The sequence below is a fragment of the Typopeltis vanoorti genome, chromosome 2 (assembly GCF_054136105.1).
Source record: "Typopeltis vanoorti isolate ZY-2024b chromosome 2, IOZ_Tvanoo_1.0, whole genome shotgun sequence".
NCBI classification, from domain to species: domain Eukaryota; kingdom Metazoa; phylum Arthropoda; class Arachnida; order Uropygi; family Thelyphonidae; genus Typopeltis; species Typopeltis vanoorti.
Window position 1 is genome coordinate 82,450,713 of NC_143550.1, and position 18,821 is coordinate 82,469,533.

The following is an 18,821-nucleotide window of genomic DNA, read 5'->3' on the forward strand; positions in this document are numbered from 1 at the left end:
ATATTATTTCTTTGCACAATTATAATTTATTTCGGAACCAAGTGAAAAAACTTTCTCATGCACCTTCTCGCCCCCCCCCCCTGCGCCAAAAGCAAATTCCATGCACTTTAGTCTATAGTTCATATATATTGGTACAGTGGGTTTAAGGATTAGATAATCCTTAAATCCACCTGCCACTACTCTTTGCACCCTAAGCCACTTCTAGTTTAAAATAAGTCAAATGGTGGTCTAACATCAGGTGATGAATTAACCTGTACAGTTTGAGTTCCTTAAGAATCAAAGCTAGATAACTGGGAAGAAACCTCCAAATAGCATTTTAAGGAATGGGAGGAACCAATTGGGCTTCTGACTTAAAGCCCAATCCTAACTTTCTTGTGGTGCACGCCGATGGTGGATATCTACCTTGATACTGAACGAGGATGATCTGAGCACACAATTTGGGAAGTAGTCAGTCAGAATGTATTCTTATTGGTTTACAAAAAAGATTATGGTATAACATGACAGGATTTTATGATGGCTGGTCTGGGGCATCGTCTGGTTAAACAAAGCCATTTCTTTTTTGTTGTCAGGGAAAGGGCAACAGTGAAAAGTCAGCTGCTGGAAAAAATTCCAGCAACTCTAAATCACCACCATTGAATTCAAGACTGCCATCAAAAGAAAAATAAAAAAGAATTTGTAGTCAAAATTTTTTTTTTTCACCATGTCTTAAACCTCCCGAAGGTTTGATCATCATCAAACTTGAAATGCTTAATAAATCGTTCATTCCGTACTTTGGTGAGAGTCATTCATGCTGCTAAAACACTTTGGTTTGAAGGTGCTGACTGCTGAAAAGGAGAACTATAGAAGTACCAGGTTAATAGAATTGGTGTTATTTAAACAAAGATAAAAATTGGCAAGATTCTTCTAAATTATTACAAATGTTGTATTTAGGCAATCATGTTAAGTGAAAGCAAAGAGTAGCTATAGTACTACTCAATACTTAACATCGGGATAATCTGTTTGAAAAGCAGAAAATATCAAACTGATGTGCGCAGACATTAAAATGGGGCATTGGACAATGAGTCTTATGTGTAACTATGGTACCACAGAAAGTTTTAAGAAAAAAAGCAGAGAAATTTGTCAAGTTATTAGAAAAGGCAGCTGACCAAAAGATAAGTTAGTTCTTTTTAGAGAAATTAACCACAAAGCAGAAAATGAATACAAGACACACAGAAATGTTTTGGGAAAATCTATGTGGTGGATTTCTGTTCAGGACATGAATGAGATACAGCAATCCCTCGATTAGTGTGCCTAATGCATTCTTTAAAACAGGCGCATTAATCGAAAACGCACTAATCGAGTATAATAACCTATGGAAAAAAGTATAATTTGTTCCTCAGATTTCTTCTTTTACCCTTAATTTTTTTTTTATAAAAGAATTAGGGTATGTCTCAGGGTCTAGTTAAAGGAAAACTATGAAGCTGAAAGACAATAAAACATATTCAAAATATAAATCTATTATTCTGGTGGGCATTCTGTTTCTTTTTTTCATATGCCTCTTCTGCAAATTCTCCTGCTTCTCTCTTCACAAGGGCCAGTCTCTAAGCATTGCTAGCAGTAATTTCATTCGACTTTGCGACCAGGCTGAGATTTCTCTGATTTAGCAGGAAAAGTCTTGGAAGGCATGGCTTCCAAAAAAAAAAAAAAAAAGGCCAGTGTCATCGACATTAACCTCCCAAACGGTCAGGACGTCTATAGACATCCAGCTAAATCTGGATATGATTCAGCCCACCTGTTGAAAGGACAGGGATAAGAAGCGCAATTTGACCATCATGTCCATTAGAAGGTGTGATAAACCCTCAAACTGAAGAGAACGGTTAATTGGATTATCTCACGTTCGTAGCTGCCTCTCAGTTGCCATATAACAAGAAACGCACTTCCTTGTTCTATGCTGGGTAACTGGATCTTAGTTATATAAGATAGACTAAAAATAAAGAAATTATTTATATTTTTGTTTTCTCTTTTTATTGTACAATCCAATTTTAATGTCTGGACAAAATAAAGATCCTTGCATAATTTCTTCACTTAAATATAGCCTTACCTTGGAGAACTAATTTTATTCTTAATTTTTTTGCGCTAATTTTTTTCTAATCGCTTACTCGACAAAATATTTAATTTGTTCTCGGAGAAATTAATTCACGATAATTATTTGAAATATTATTTTTAAAAAAAATAAAAGAAAACTGGCTGCCGACGTTCCAGATTATATTATTTTTATTGTTGTTCTAAATCATCAAAATCGAATAATACTTCACAGATTTCCTTTTGGACACGCTTGAGTAACTTTGCTTTATAGAAAATAACATGAAATTCTTTAATTATATCACTAATTTTTTTTCTTTAGAGGTGTCACGAATAATAATAATAATACTCGACTGTTCTTTGTACTTTCACTTTCTTAGTTTCCTTGTTTAATTGGTCATTACAAAATGAAATTAACAGTTATGATTTAAATTTATATGTATATATTTTCTGTATAATTCAGATGTTATACTCCAATTTTTAAAGTAGGCGATAATTTTCTTATATTTTATCATTCAAAATATGCATATCAACTGTGAAATTTCATTTCCATATTTTTACAATAGAATTGAACTTTATTTTGCCTTTGATAGTTTACTCCCCCCCGTTGCATCACTATCACACACCGAAAACTGTTATGAAATGTAGGTGCAGTTTTTATTTAATTTGTTATTTCTCTCTAGTAATTGCTCCACATAACTTTAATTTTTCGATACAGAAACTACGTGGTGATTATTCGTATATCGGATTTTATTATTTGGAACAGTTTCCTCCTGCACAAGAAAAAAATGTTCGTCTACCATAACATATCTAGAATACAGAATAGAAATTGCGAAAGCAATGCTACATGCACACGCGCCTTCTTCAGCAAGCAGAGAAACAGGCAATCCTGCCAGACATTTGAGGTTGAACGCTGCTAACTCCAACCATTATCCCGAAAATCTACCACCAACGGCTAATAAAAAAAACCTGCACGAAAATGTTATGTATGTAATAAAAAAAATATAGCAGAAAGGAAACAAAAATCTGGTGCCCTGAGTGTAAAACTGCTTTGTGTGTTTACCCTTGCTTTAGGGTGTTCCACACTGTTCAAGAATTTTAAATTCTGAACAGTATGAAATAAAAAATGTTTCTTTTCAGGACTACAAATATTGATGGAGGGATACGTAAATGTACTGTTTCATTTTCATCTTGAAGGCGAATTTTTAAGTTCTTTTTATAATTATATTTTCGTATTTTCGAAGGAATAAAATATAAGAGGAGCTGGAATACTCTTTCTTCCTATTGAACTGGAAAGAGTATACCAGGTAAACTATTTCACAAAAAAAAATAAATAAATAAAATATATAAATAATATCGTGAAAATTTTCACCTTGCCAACACTCAACAGTGATGTGATATGGGATCCAAATTTCTTGTTTCGGAGATCTATATATACAGGGTGTTCGGGATAAATTTGACAGTTTCGTAAGGAAAAAGAAAATCTTCTTTGTATCTATTAAATTTAATGAATTGACAAAAAACATTACAGGCAGAGTTAATTACAATACTATCAACAAGATTTACTCAAAATAACCACCATTAGCATCGATCACAGCTTCAATTCTGCTTCGGAACTTCGAACAAGCTGATGCTACAGTCTCCCTGGGAAGGGCGCAAAAACTGTTTTAATTTTATCCATTAACTGGGCTTTTGTATTACTGGAAGTGCGATTGGTGTCTTTTTCAACTGCGCCCCATACAAAATAATCCATGGGGTTAAAGTCTGGGGAGTTTGGAGGCCAAACATTTGGACTGGTGAAGTCATAGAAATTTTCAGACAACCATTTTTGACTTTTCCCAGAGGTGTGGCAAGGGGCCGAATCCTGCTGCCATACATACGGCCTACCATTGGCTACCCTTGTTATCCAGGGCTTGACTACAGTTAGCAACTCCACGAACAAAGCCCGAATTCCAATGCCAGGGTTCTTCAACACCTGTTCCTGCAGATTTGCGAGGAATTCTGCTGTACGAACGCAGTCAGATCGTCTGCTAGGGATCTTTCTTCTTGCTACATCCTCGTAGTCACCATTGCAAGTCTCTAGTTCATGCCTGATTGTTTTTACTGTATTCAGGGAGCATTGGGCAGCAGTCGTAATATCCTTATTTTGATGGCGGGCACGAATCATCATGATACAAGTTATTCTCTTCCATGATTCAGGTGGGTTCCAGCTATCCATCCTTTCTGACATCTTGTATATGAATGAAGAAGGGTCCAAACTTTTAAATGAAGAGAAGTGTGTGTTAATACATGTAACTTACGGAAAAATATAATTAATTATAAATATGTCAAATTTATCCCGAACACCCTGTATATATATATATATATATATATTACAAAGTTGTAATAAAAATTTCTGCTACAATGAAGTTTGACAGAATCATCAATATTATTACTACCTCATTTCTGTTTCTCGTGTGGGAGAAAAACGGTAAAATGTCACTCTTATAATTATATCAGATGTTATAATGGCAAAAATAGTAAGAAAAAAATCATTTGCACTTTCTCTTCAAAACACAAAGAAAGAACATTGTAAATTCACCCAGTGGAAAAGAAAATACTATATATTTTTCTTTTGTTATCTGATTTTTTTTTCTTTTAGTACAAAGAAGAAATCACTGCATATAACATGGAGTATGCAGGAGGGAAAAAATCTGAAAATTGGTTACATTATAACGAATAGAGAAATCATGTCAGAAAATATTATTCACGTAACATTCTAATATCAGCAGACATAACATTTTCTTCTAGGTTAGATATCTAAAGTAACTAACCTTTGCTACTATTTTACACTAAAATTAATGGGTATGTTCCCCAAGTGATTTACGTTTGTAACAGTTGTCTTGCGAACGATTTATGAAATAAATTCTCTGAAATATCTGCAAATTGAAAAGGTCTATACACCCTCCCCCCCTGCAAAAAAAAAAAAAAAAAAAATTATGATATGCATATGCACCTTTTCTTTTAAAATAATTCAAATCCTCTTTTTCAAGATAATTGTATGGAATAATTTATAATTTTTCGATAATAAATGTGAAACGGATCATTATAAATTAAAAAAATTATTTTGGAATAAATAATGTATCAGCATGTAAAAGAAATGTCAGTATTTCTGTTAGGATATCTGTAATCAACAATCGAAAAGGAAACAACATTCTTGATGTATTCTGCACTACAGCTTGAGGAACTTTAGTGTTCTCTCTTTCCTTTCTCAATAGCACTGAGAGTAATAAGCCTTTAGCTTTTCTTCCAGCTAAGAGAATCTTATCAAGTATTTCTAAGATGCAGATTATTTCAGAAATAGCAACCAGCAGCAGAAGTAGTAATATTTAGATTTTTTTAAAGAAAAACAAACAAAAATAATACTACGGAACTTTCTTTTGTGTAGTATGCATAAACAGTTTTATATATTGAAAATATAGCATAGTATTTCTAAATCTTAGAATAATTTCAGCAGACTGCTGAACAGCTGATTTCAGATGCAAAGAAAGAGTACAGAATTAGAAGCTTCGAATATACAACAATATTATTGCTTTATTTCTTTGGTCAAAAAGGTAAACTGAAATAAGAGATTTTGAATACTGTCTGAAAGCTTTCAAACCAGTAGAAATTTAAAGTTATGTAACTGAGTTCCAGGACAGGAGGGGCTGCAGTAAAAAAATCTTAAAAATGAGCATAAATTTTGAATCATTCCATACAGGATATCTTTCCTATTATATTTTCAAAACATCTACAGTGGTTAAGCACTGGATATTACAGTAATGTGCATCCTACAAAAAAAAAAAAAAAAAAAAAAAACTGTTGCAATTTTAAGCAAAAGAAGAAGGCTAAGGGTCTCTGATAAAATATCATTACGTATAAATTTTTGATACTAAAAAATACACAATATCGGAAACCAAGTAATGCAGTTTATAATCATTTGTTGCTCATAAAAAAAAAAAAAAAACGTTCCTAAAATTGAAATGTGGTATTCAATATCCATTTAATTTTGAATATTGAAATATGACTATCCATATAAAGGTATTTTGCAAAGAAAAAAAGAAAGCAAAATGTCATATTTATTTCACTAAATGTCATTTAAATATATAAATATTTAACAAAATATTTTATATGCAAACAAACATTTGAAAATTCACAAAAAAGAATCTATATTGTCAGCAAATGAAGGAAATTTACTATTACTAAAATATATTCATTGCAAAAAATCTGTGGTCATTTCAGGATTGATTATTTATTTTTGCAGATGTGAAACTTCTATTTTTGGAATGAGACACAATAAATTGTGCAGAAAAAAAAACAAAAAACGATCAAATATCCTAGTACAGTAAAGCAAATTCCAAGTACTACAGTACATGTAAAGACAAGTGACTCAAAAGTCCTCCAAAACAGTTAATCCGTTAATGGCTCTAAAATCGCCGTTAAGGGATTAACAGCAGAGGAGGCTAAATATATGATAAAAGATAGAATGCCGATGAAGTTTTGATCCACGAAAAATTCTGAGGTAGTCTGGCTATTTCATCCACCTCAGCCAGTAGGAGGGTTAAATATTTGTTGGTCACAATTCTTATACAATTTTCTTCAAATCTCTGGATAATTTGCAGTCACCTCCTTATCAGCACTTGCAGCTTCGCCTGTGATTAGAACATTATGTAGGCTATTTCTCAAACCACCCAGCATTAACGTGGAATTCTTCTTTTCCATCATTGATAGGCCTTTCTTTCAAGATTGCAAAGAGACTTAATGCTTTTGATTTAATAAGGTCAGTTCTTAGCAGGATCCGCTTTTGGTTACAATCTTCGATCCGTGTACAAAGAAGTCTCTCTAATTCAATCATTATAATACTTTGTATTCAGCAGCTTTGCTTAAAATTGCTCTTATCGTTGATTCACCCATTTTTGTGTTCTTGTCTTATCTTTGCTCTGGACTCGCCTTGTTCACTTTATTATTTCAAGTTTTTCTTCAAATGAGATTACTTTTCGAATCATTTTCACACTTTCACTTTTTTGCTCACTATAATTCTTTTACTCATGATGGTTGGGAAAATACTTTAAAATATAAAAAAAAAAAAATGTAAGGAAAATAATTGCAAAGGAGGTATGAGATATGATCAGGAAAATGCTACATAATTAGCAGACGACATAAATTTTGGCGGTAAAAATTTGAAACATAGTATACATAGTGTACATGGAAGTAGTGTAGTATGCCATTAAAAATAACTTTGTAAAACATTTTAAATCAGTAACTAAATTATTTCATCCTAGTGAGTGATTTTTTAAAATAGTTAGCCATAAAAAATATGTAGATCGAAAATTTTTAAAATCTGTAACATTTATTTTTAAGATGTATATAGGCGCACTAATCGAATTTGGGTATCGAAAAAAATGATGCACTAATCAGGGGGGCACATTAATCGAGGGATTACTGTACTAATAACATGTTTCAATATAAAGATTTGCACAAGTACACATGGAGAAAAGACACAAGAAATAACTCTCATTGACTATGTTAAGTGCTGATAATGATGCTTTCAAAACTGATTCAAGACATAAGAGTATACAGGAAATTTGAAATCGGAAATGACTATTCACTTAATTTTAAGCAGAATAAAAATGAATACCATATAAAAAAGAAAATATGTAAAAATGAAAAAAATATAAACATGTAAGAAGAGGATAAAAATGAATACCACATCGAAAAGAAAAATATGTAAGAAAGTTCTAAAAAGAATCAAAGTAGGTCAGCTTTTAGAGGAGTAGAAGTAAAATAGACAAATGTTATTCAAGAATAAAAATGAGAGTTTGGAGACAAGAATCAAACTTGGGAGACTCAGCAGCAAGCTCTGCAGAAAACATCGACAAAAAAGCATGTGGTGAAGTTGTCTGCAAGAAAGAAAATCAGAAATTCACAGTGGACTTATAAAAAAGAAATCATATGAAAAATTTTTAGTAAATCAGCATGTACTTTGAGAGAATACATACAAAAAATGTACGTGAAGTGATGTATAAAAGCAACTAATCAAAAGACACAAGGAGATTTTCTGATAAATATCAAGAAGGTGACAAAATATTCTGGAGGCTACTGAAAAAGCTTAGAACCAGAGGAAAGAGTAGCATAAAAGGAATCAGATGACAAGGGTGATATGAAAACTGAAGATATTCTACATGTTGGGAGTAATACGTACTTTGAAATATTACTCAATGAACCAACAAGTGATTAAACAGTGGCAGAACACATTCAAGTGGAATGTAATCAGGTATAAAACTCAAATGTGGACAGCTGGAGTAAATGATATTCAACCAGAAATGATCAAATATGGAGGTATAAAAGTTTTACAGTTGTTACATTATGTAATCCAGAATTCTGATCAGAAGGTAGAAATAAAAGAAAAATAAGACTGCAAGTGAGAATTACAGATGAATTTCCTTAACGAGCATTCCAGATTCCGTTTAAGGTTGTCGGGTTCAGATTTTCACTTTTAAAACAAATAGTTGAGAAATCATGAGAATATACAAGGATGTGAAAATGGTATAAGACAAAAGGAAATCTGTTCAAAATGCTACAATGACATGGATCAAATGGTACATTATATCAAGACTATATTCTTGTTTCAGTTCAGCAGTGAGAATTGAAGGAGGTACAGAGAATGGCCTGATGTGAAATCAGGTGCAAGACAAGAGTACATACTTATCCCTCGCATCTATATTTTTTTCCTTCCCAATTTTTGTCTGCCACTTAAGTTATATATTTGGTCTGTGGCACAAGATTTTCAGATTAAGTATGAAATAAATAAAAATACAAAAAAAAAAAAAATATATATATATATATATATATATATATAATTAATAAAAATGGGAGAAAAAAAATCCTTAGCCTATCCATGGTAGTGATGTATTGTTCACAACCCTTGTGGATGGGAGTTGCATAAAAAAAGTCAAAGGCACAGATACCCTTCTTTGCAATTTTCTAAAAGGGTATAACACTTTTGGCTTGGTTCGCTGAATGGTTAGTATATCCTCCTCTCCGACCAACAGGCTGCAGGTTCAAAACATGCTGTGGGTATGGACATGTGCAAATGTTTTAGGTGGTAGATGAATTTCATCATCCAGTGTGACCACTGCCCTGTTTATTGGCGGCTTGAAATAGTTCTGTGTTGGTCTTCAGAGCAGGGTTCACAAGATAAGGTAAAAAATGAATAAAAAAAAAGAAAAAAAAAATTAAATAAATAAAAAGAAGAAGAAAAAAAATCCTTAGCCCACCAACAGTATTACAGGTTTATAAAAAATACTTGTGGGTGGGAGCCACATCAAAAACAAAAATATTTGAATTATTTGAATAATATTTGAATAGATTAATCTGAAAAGCCTATTTATAAAGGATAAAGGAAAAGAATTAAGCATAACTAGTTCTTCTGGAACAATTCTAAATTCAAAATGATCCAGCTGGCTGAAGAAGAAGTTAAGTATTTTGCAAGTGTATATGTAAAGTGTACACTATTTTTTTGCAAATGTACACATATACACTTCCAAAATACCAGTCTAGTTAGAAGAGAAAATACTGCTTGAGGGACAAGATTTGCCAAATGATGAGGATGGAGGTGGGGATAATATATCTGACTTGATAGCAAACAGATGTATATCAGTCACTTAATCTACTGTTGATCAGCTTAAATGGATTGTTGAGATTGAGAAAAGTGGTTTCTCGCTGTTTTCTATATCTTATTTTTTCTATATCTCATTACATAAAGTGAAGAATAGCAGACCAGTTAGTCTTCTTGGTATTATTACAGGAAAAGCAATGAAAAAATTAATCACAAATCATATCCAGGTTTATCTTGATGGAAATCACTTGTTTTGCAATGCACCATATGGTTTTGTTCAAGAGAGAGATCAGTAATGATCTGAGGTGCTTACTTTTTATGAAGTCAGGAGAGAAACAGACCAAGATAATGGATGTGATGCGATTTATCTGGAATTCAGTTATGACAGTTTGTGTTAATTTCATTTATGAGAAATAAAGGAAACCACACTTTTTCAATCTGCTAACATTTCCTAATTTATTTAATTATACAGCTTTTAGTTAGGAAAGTGATGACTGTTTTTGTCACCTTACTGTGGCTGCTATAGTGGCCTTTTCTTAGAATGTTTGTTATTTCTATAATTTGAAGTTCCATTTCCGTACCATGAGGTGTCCCATATGGAAGGATACTATCAGGTTACTGAACAATGGAGAGGTTGCAGGGTTGCTTCTGAATATCTTCCAAGATCTCTGGACCTCATGCCTGCATTTTTTTTCTTTTTTAAATGTGACTCTCAAAAGGTTGTAAAAAGTGATAATACATTAGTACTGTAGGTGGGCTAAGCATCTTTTTTTTTCTATATCTTATTAATTTCACATAGTATTTTTATTTATTTTTCACATAATTCAGAAATCCTGCTCTTGAGACCAAACATGGAAATTTTTTCGAGCTGCTCCAGGCCTCCAATAAGTAGAGTGATGGTCTCACACTAGGCCATAAAATTCATTTCTCCATCCAATTAAGTGTAAATTTTCAGCGTGATACTTATGATATATTTAATAACAGAGTTATATTTATATATGTAACTTTTTTTTTTGTCTGAAAATTATTACCTTTTCAGTATTATTCTTGGTGAGATCTTTATATAAAAGTCTTCTGATATATTCATGCATTGGTGGACGTTCCACTTTAACTGCCTATAACAGAAATTAATAACATTAGATAAACATGAAGAGGTATGCACTACATGATTGAATTCAAAAATTTTACAATTCATACAAGTTTTGAAGGTTTATATCTTAATACACTATGCAATGTTTATTAATTAATGCATATTAGTTTAATTATGTATTATAAAATACAGGGTGTTCGGGATAAATTTGACATATTTATAATTAATTATATTTTTCCGTAAGTTACATGTATTAACACACACTTCTCTTCATTTAAAAGTTTGGACCCTTCTTCATTCATATACAAGATGTCAGAAAGGATGGATAGCTGGAACCCACCTGAATCATGGAAGAGAATAACTTGTATCATGATGATTCGTGCCCGCCATCAAAATAAGGATATTACGACTGCTGCCCAATGCTCCCTGAATACAGTAAAAACAATCAGGCATGAACTAGAGACTTGCAATGGTGACTACGAGGATGTAGCAAGAAGAAAGATCCCTAGCAGACGATCTGATTGCGTTCGTACAGCAGAATTCCTCGCAAATCTGCAGGAACAGGTGTTGAAGAACCCTGGCATTGGAATTCGGGCTTTGTTCGTGGAGTTGCTAACTGTAGTCAAGCCCTGGATAACAAGGGTAGCCAATGGTAGGCCGTATGTATGGCAGCAGGATTCGGCCCCTTGTCACACCTCTGGGAAAAGTCAGAAATGGTTGTCTGAAAATTTCTACGACTTCACCAGTCCAAATGTTTGGCCTCCAAACTCCCCAGACCTTAACCCCATAGATTATTTTGTATGGGGCGCAGTTGAAAAAGACACCAATCGCACTTCCAGTAATACAAAAGCCCAGTTAATGGATAAAATTAAAACAGTTTTTGCGGCCCTTCCCAGGGAGACTGTAGCATCAGCTTGTTCGAGGTTCCGAAGCAGAATTGAAGCTGTGATCGATGCTAATGGTGGTTATTTTGAGTAAATCTTGTTGATAGTATTGTAATTAACTCTGCCTGTAATGTTTTTTTGTCAATTCATTAAATTTAATAGATACAAAGAAGATTTTCTTTTTCCTTACGAAACTGTCAAATTTATCCCGAACACCCTGTATATAAGGAAAAGACAGTGCTCAGCATAGGTTGCTAAATTATCAAGGCATGTATGAAACAAACAAACACACACACATATATATATATATATATATAACTATCATAAAGTGTGTGTGTGTGTGTACATGCATTTTATAACTAATAGTGAAGGCATGAGAATATAAGGATCTCTAGTCAATATTCGCTGATCATGAAAAATCATGTTTAGGTACTAGATTTAGCAACTATATTAATATTCTTTTCTACCAAAATATTAATTCTATATAATACATGGGGGGGGGGAGATGCTGAAAAGTTCTGATAAACACCAAGAACAAAAATGATATTAAAGCAACTGATATAACCACAAGAAAGAACATGTTTTAAAACTATAACCCCCATGCTTCATAAAATTGTAATAATTTGTTATTTTTCTTTTGATATATAAGAAGACATGTCAGAGTTTTTGAAGAAATTTGTCATTGATTTTTTTGTGCTGCAGGAAAAGTCTGCAACTAAGATTCACCAAATGTTCTGCAAGGCTAAGCAGGGGGGGGGGGGGGGCTGTGCCCAAACATATCCAACAATTGCAGGTGGGTGGCCAAGTTTAAAAGTGGGCATCCTGAGACAGCAATGCCTCAGATCAGGAAGACCTTCCACAGTGATCACACCTAAAAACATCGATGCAGTGCATGCCATGATCCTTGATGAATACCAGTCACAAACATTGCAAAGATGATGGCGATATCCAGGGAATGAGTTGGGGTCATTATCCACCAACATCTAGACATGCAGAAGCTCTGAGCAAAGTGGGTCATCAAATGTTAGAATGCTGACCAAAAGAGAGAATATGTGCTGTCATCTCAAGGGGATTTGGGGTAATTTTGAGAAATCAGGTGAATTTTTTTTGGTTATACTGTGACTGTCAATGAAACACGGCTTCATCACTATGACCCAGAGACCAAATAATAGTCAATGGAGTGGGACACAAAGGGTCTCCAGGGCCAAAGAAGTTCCAAACCCAAAAGTCAACAAGAAAGGTTCTTGCCATTGTCTTTTGGGATATGGATGGTGTAATCCTTACCAAGAACTTCAAAAATAAAAAATAAGTGAAAAAAGCTGTTACAGCAGCGGTTTATTCAATATCTGAACAAGGTACTGAAGCACAAATTGTGGGAAACAGATGAGAGGTGTGTTTGCTTTTGCAGGACAATCAACTTGCTCACACTGTTTATGAAACCCAACAGACCATAGACAACTTGGGCTTTTATTGTCTGCCTCACTCAATCTATTCACCAGACCTGGCCCCATCTGACTATTCTCTATTTCCCAAATTTAAAGAAACACTTGAAAGGAAGAAAATTTTGCCAGATGGTGAAGTCATATCTACAGCTAAGGACTGGTTTGTGCAACAAGGGAAAGACTTTTTTCTCAGAGGATTGCAAATGATGCAGCAGTGTTGTAACAAGTGAATAACACTTTGTGGGGAATATGTAGAATAATGTTAAATTAGATGGTTCTATCTCAATTCCTTCATAATGATTATCACAACTTTTCAGCACATCCTCGTACATGCAATATATAATGTACTTACATTGCAAATCAACTAATCAGAAATGAAGGATATAGATGGTTTGATATTAAACTGAGTATAAAGCAGGGTACTATGCTATTTCTATCATTTTTTTATAATCTATATAGACCACATCATTAAGGAAGAAGTATTAAACTTGATATTAAGCTTAGCTCTTCAACAGGCACAACTTCTGCTGTTCTGATCTTCCATTTCTCTCTCAAGATGGTACCAGCATTCACATCATCCTAAAATAAGAAATGATTCTATGACATCATTCTTTTCCTCAAACTCTTATACAGACAAATAAATACAGAAATCAGCTCCCATTATGCCAAGAACTACTCAATGCATTCTATCTTTCAAAAGAAAGACATCAGAAAAATCTTTAAGACTTGGATATAAAAAAGTCATCTGATCCTAATAGTACCCTAATCCACTGTGCTCAAGATGTGTGCTACAGATAAATTTATGGTCGGTCTTCAACCCTTTTCAGTTGGGTCACTAACTTCTTCTCTCACTATTGACGTCATGGTGGATGGTTTCCTTTCTTCAGATTTCCAAACAGATGTTGAAGTATCTCAGAGCTCTTTTCCTCCAATATATTATATTAATGACCTTCTTTCACTAACCTGAAATCCACTACACAGTTTTATTGATGACAGTACACTCCACTCCTCTTCATTTGACTAATCCATCCAAATGAGGCTACTGATGTGACATATGTGACAGAGAGTGATGTGGAAACAAAGGTGGATGAATTGGAGGTTCTTAGAATATTGCAGAATCTCAGTGTAAATACAGCTATAGAATTAGATGGGATATCAGCTTGGATTTTGCAGGACAAAAAGAGAATTCAAGAATGGGTAGATAAGAATATGATACTGGATGAGGAGCAACATAACTTTATTAAGGGTCGGTCATGCCTTAGTAATTTACTAATTTTTTTATAATAGAGTGACAGCTAAGTTGGATAAAGGAAATGGCTACATGATGATTCTGCTGGATTTTGTAAAGGTATTTGACCGAATACCACATGGAACTTTGTTACACAAATTAGAACAAATAGGGACAGATATGACACTAGTTATATGGATAAGAGGGTGGCAGCAAAAGTGGTATAGCACAATCCAAGTGAAAGCAGGTAACTAGTGGTGTGCTGCAAGGTTCAGTGCTAGGCCCACTACTGTTTACTTTGTACATAAATGATATAACCTGAAAGGAAATATTCAGTTGTTTGCTAATGATGTGAAATTAGATAGAGTAATAGTTAATCATGGTGATGTGGAAAGCTTGTACGATGATTTAAATAGGCTGTAAGTATGGGCAAAAGATAATGGGTGTCAGTTTAGTATGGAGAAATGTAAAGTTATGCATTTTGGGATAAATAGATTACAAACTGTGTACCACAATAATGGAACTGTACTCAAGGAAATTTGATGTGCCAGGGATTTTGAAGGAAGTTAGCGGATAGAGAGTTGAAATTTAGAGGTCATATTGCAAAAGTGGCCAAAACAGTTCATCAGATTACTTGGTTACTGAAGAACACCCTGATAAGCAGAGCTAAGCAAATTATTATGCCTCTTTATAGTGCCTTGGTAAGATCCCATCTTAAACACTCTGTACAGATCTTGGTTGCCTGGGCTTCTTGGGATGAGGAAATGGGGGAGAGTATTCAGAGGCAAGTGACCAAGATGGTGGCAGGTCTATGGAATGCCTTATGAGGATATGCTGAAGATATGTGGGTTACAAAAATTAGTCAACAGGCAGAAAAGGGGTGATACGATTGAGACATACAAATTGCCAAAGGGTTTTTTACAAGTTTAATAGAGAGGAAATTTTTCCAACAGTTCTGGTGGTGAAAGAACCAGGTACCATCTTTGGGAATTGAGCAAGAGTGCAGTTAGCAGGGGTATGAGGGCTAGGGTTTTTTTTTTTTTTTTTTTTGCTTGAAGAGTAGTGAATGATTGGAATAGGTTGCCAGAGTCTTGTAGCATTATCCAACATTTGCCTTGGCTGTGAATGAGTTAAAAGCCACGTATGATAGATAGGGGTTCAAATGTTGGATAGTGCTTGGCATACGTTTAGGGCCTCCATCAATGAATCAAAGGACTACATGGGATTTCCCATATAATAATAGTAATAAAGATTTTTTTCTGGAAACTTTTTTTTTCCAGAAAAAAACAATAAAATATCTGGATAACATATGAAGATGCTCATAGTAAGGCAATCAGGGAAGAGTATATATTGTTTGGCAGAGCAATTCAAGTGATTAGTGATCTGGCACAGGGTTCTTGGATTATTGATTCTAATTTGTACATTAATGATATTGGGAGGGGTGCTTAAGGTTCAAAGCTATATAACTGAGAGGGGACCTCCACATAGCCTTTAAAGGAATGCAGAGAACCGACCAGGGCTTCTAACCTAATGTCCAATCCTCACCTTATCGTGGTGCACCCTGTTGGGTATCTACCTGGATACTGAACGAACGAGGATGGGCTGGCAGTTTGGGATTTAGTCGACCAAATTGTATTCTTATTGGCTTAAACCAAAATACAAAATGATGGTACAACATGACAAAATTTCATGCTGGATGGAACATCACCCGGTTAAACAAGCTCCCCCCACCCCCCCTGTTGTTTTCGCCATGGAACCAGGGTGAACAGCAAAAAGTCAGCTACTGGAACAAATCTGAAAACATACCCCAACTCAACATTACCAGAGTTACAGATCGGTACTATCAACATAAGATGACTAAATGGCAAAGAAATGGAGCTAGCTGAGGAATTATATAAGTACCAGATTGACATAAGAGGTGACTGAAACAAAAAAGACAAAAACTGGTGAGATCTTTCTGAGTAATAAATACAAAATGTTATATTCAGGCAATGACAATCTAAGAAAAGAAGGAGTAGCCATAGTATTCAACACAAAATACGAGGCTAATCTTCTTGAATGGCAGTCAGTCTCAAGTAGAGTAATGTGGACAAATATGAGAATGGGGAACTGGACAATGAGACTTATTTGTGCCTATGGTCCCACAGAAGGTTCTACTAAGGTAGAAGTGGAGGAATTTTTTGAAGCTTTAGAAAAAGCAACTGACACAATGAAAAAGGAAATGTTGGTCCTTTTTGGGGATCTAAATAGGAGTAGAAAATGATTGTTAGACATACAAAAATATTTTGGGAAAATCTGGAGAAAAGAGCAAGGCTAATAATAATGGCAAATTTGGAATACTACTCAGGATATGGACTGGTTATTACTAACACTATGTTCCAACATAAAAATGCGCACAAATTCACATGGAGAGAAGAGGCAAGGAATAAGAAAAGTCTCACTGACTATGTTATTGTTGATAGTGATGTTTTCTCCCAGGTACAGGACACCAGAGTGTACAGAGGATTTGAAGTTGGAAGTGATCACTATTTAGTCTTGAGCAGGATAAAATTGAATTTCATATTGAAAAGAATGACATGTAAGAAAGTTTTAAAGCAAATAAAAGTTGAGCAGCTCTCAGATGTGAACTGTAGACTAAAATACACAAAGATTATTGAAGAAAAAATGAAAGAGTTTGAGAACAGCAACCAAACCTTGGAGATTCAGTGGCAAGCCTTGAAGAAAACACTGTTTGATTCAGCCAGAGACACATGTGGTGAGGTTGTCTGCAAGGATAGAAAAATCAGAACTCCATGGTGGACAAAGGAAGTTAGAGAGGCAATGAAGGAAAAGAAGAAATCATATCAAAAGTTCCTGGCAAATAAGTCAGCTTGTGCTCTGAGAGAATACAGAGACAAATGTAAGAAAGCTAAACACTGTGTAAAACTAGCTAAACAAAAGTCACGGGAGGACTTTGGCAAGAACACAGAAAATAAATATCAAGACGGTGGTAAGATGTAGAAAGTATTTTACCTCGAATATAATAAATGTTAAAGATACCAAGCTATTTTTTTAACCTGGTTTTACTTTACATTTCCCAAGTAAGCAAACAGACAAACAAGTCAAGTTTGCGCCTGAAAGTGTTGCAAGTCTAGCTGACCTGCACATAGTGTAAGACCAAGGAACTCATGGTAAAAGTAGAATAAGCTCTGATCACTAATCTTAATATTTACCCTTAATGCAAAGCACATCTCCTGAAGGAGATGTATGATGCTTTGTATTAAAAGCAAGGGGCCACTACCCAGACCGGTTTCGACCTTTACTGAGGTCTCATCAGTGGGAGCCAGGCTAGAAATACCAAGATTTTAGTAATACAGAGCTTATAAGTATTTTACCAGAACAAATTACCATAAGGTGTTTTAACTTATTAAATAAAAATCTCAGGAGGAGATATAAATGAAAAAGTATTTTACCTTGGGTATAATAAATGTTAAAGATACCAATACAAAGAAGCATCATACATCTCCTCCAGGAGATGTGCTTTGCAATAACGGCAAATATTAAGATTAGTGATCAGAGCTTGTTCTACTTTTACCATGAGTTGCCTTGGTCTTGCACTACATGCAGGGTCAGCTAGATTTGCAACACTTGCAGGCGCAAACTTGACTTGTTTGTCTGTTTGCTTACTTGGGAAATAGAGTAAAACCATGTTAAAAATAGCTTGGTATCTTTAACAAGGTGGTAAGATGTTCTGGAGGTTGTTGAAGAAGCTCAGAAATGGAGGAAAGAGTGCAGTAAAAGGGGTTAGACATGATAAAGGTGACATGAAAACGGGAGAAAAAGATATCCTTGAAGTATGGAGTAATTACTTTGAAAAACTGCTAAACGAAACAAGCAGTGATGACAGCACAGTGGTAAAAAATACATATCCATACTTGAAGTAGAAAAAGCCATCAAAGGGTTGAAATGTGAAAAGGCAGCAAGAGTAGATGATATTTGACCAGAAATGCTGAAGTATGGTGGTATAAAATTCTTACAGTGGCTGCACTGCATAGTTCAGAAAGCTTGGACAGAGGGACGAATTTCTGATGATTCTAGTAGAGCTCTCATAGTACACATATATAAAAAGGGAAATAAAACAATGTGAGAATTACAGAGGTATTTCCCTACTGAGTGTTCCTGGCAAGATTTATGCAAGTATACTTGAGAAACGGTTGAGAAGAATTGTGGAAGAAAAAGCTGGATTCAGGCCAAATAGAGGCTGTCAGGATCAGATCTTCACTTTATGACAAATAGTTCAGAAAGCATGGGAATATAACAAAGATCTGTATTTAAGTTTTGTCGATCTGGAAAAGGCATATGACAAGGTGCCATTCAATACGCTACAGTTATATGGTGTCAATGGGGCATTATATCAAGCAATACTAAGTCATTATTTGAGTTGTAAGTCAGTAGTTAGAATTGAAGGAATTACAGGAAGATGGTTTAATGTTAAATCAGG

General features: G+C 34.3%; 1 protein-coding gene across 8 annotated transcripts in view; it reads right to left on the reverse strand.

Moving 5' to 3' along the window:
• Window positions 1–18,821, reverse strand: part of Upf2 (UPF2 regulator of nonsense mediated mRNA decay) — a 705,876-nt gene that overhangs the window by 320,321 nt on the left and 366,734 nt on the right. For all 8 annotated transcript variants that reach the window (XR_016550243.1, XR_016550244.1, XR_016550245.1 and 5 more), the window contains one exon: window positions 10,729–10,812. Coding sequence is in view for 5 of the 8 variants with exons in the window: in XM_090412106.1 (XP_090268232.1) it covers window positions 10,729–10,812 (84 nt within the window). In the remaining 3 variants the exon portion in view is untranslated. The remainder of the gene's footprint in view (window positions 1–10,728; window positions 10,813–18,821) is intronic.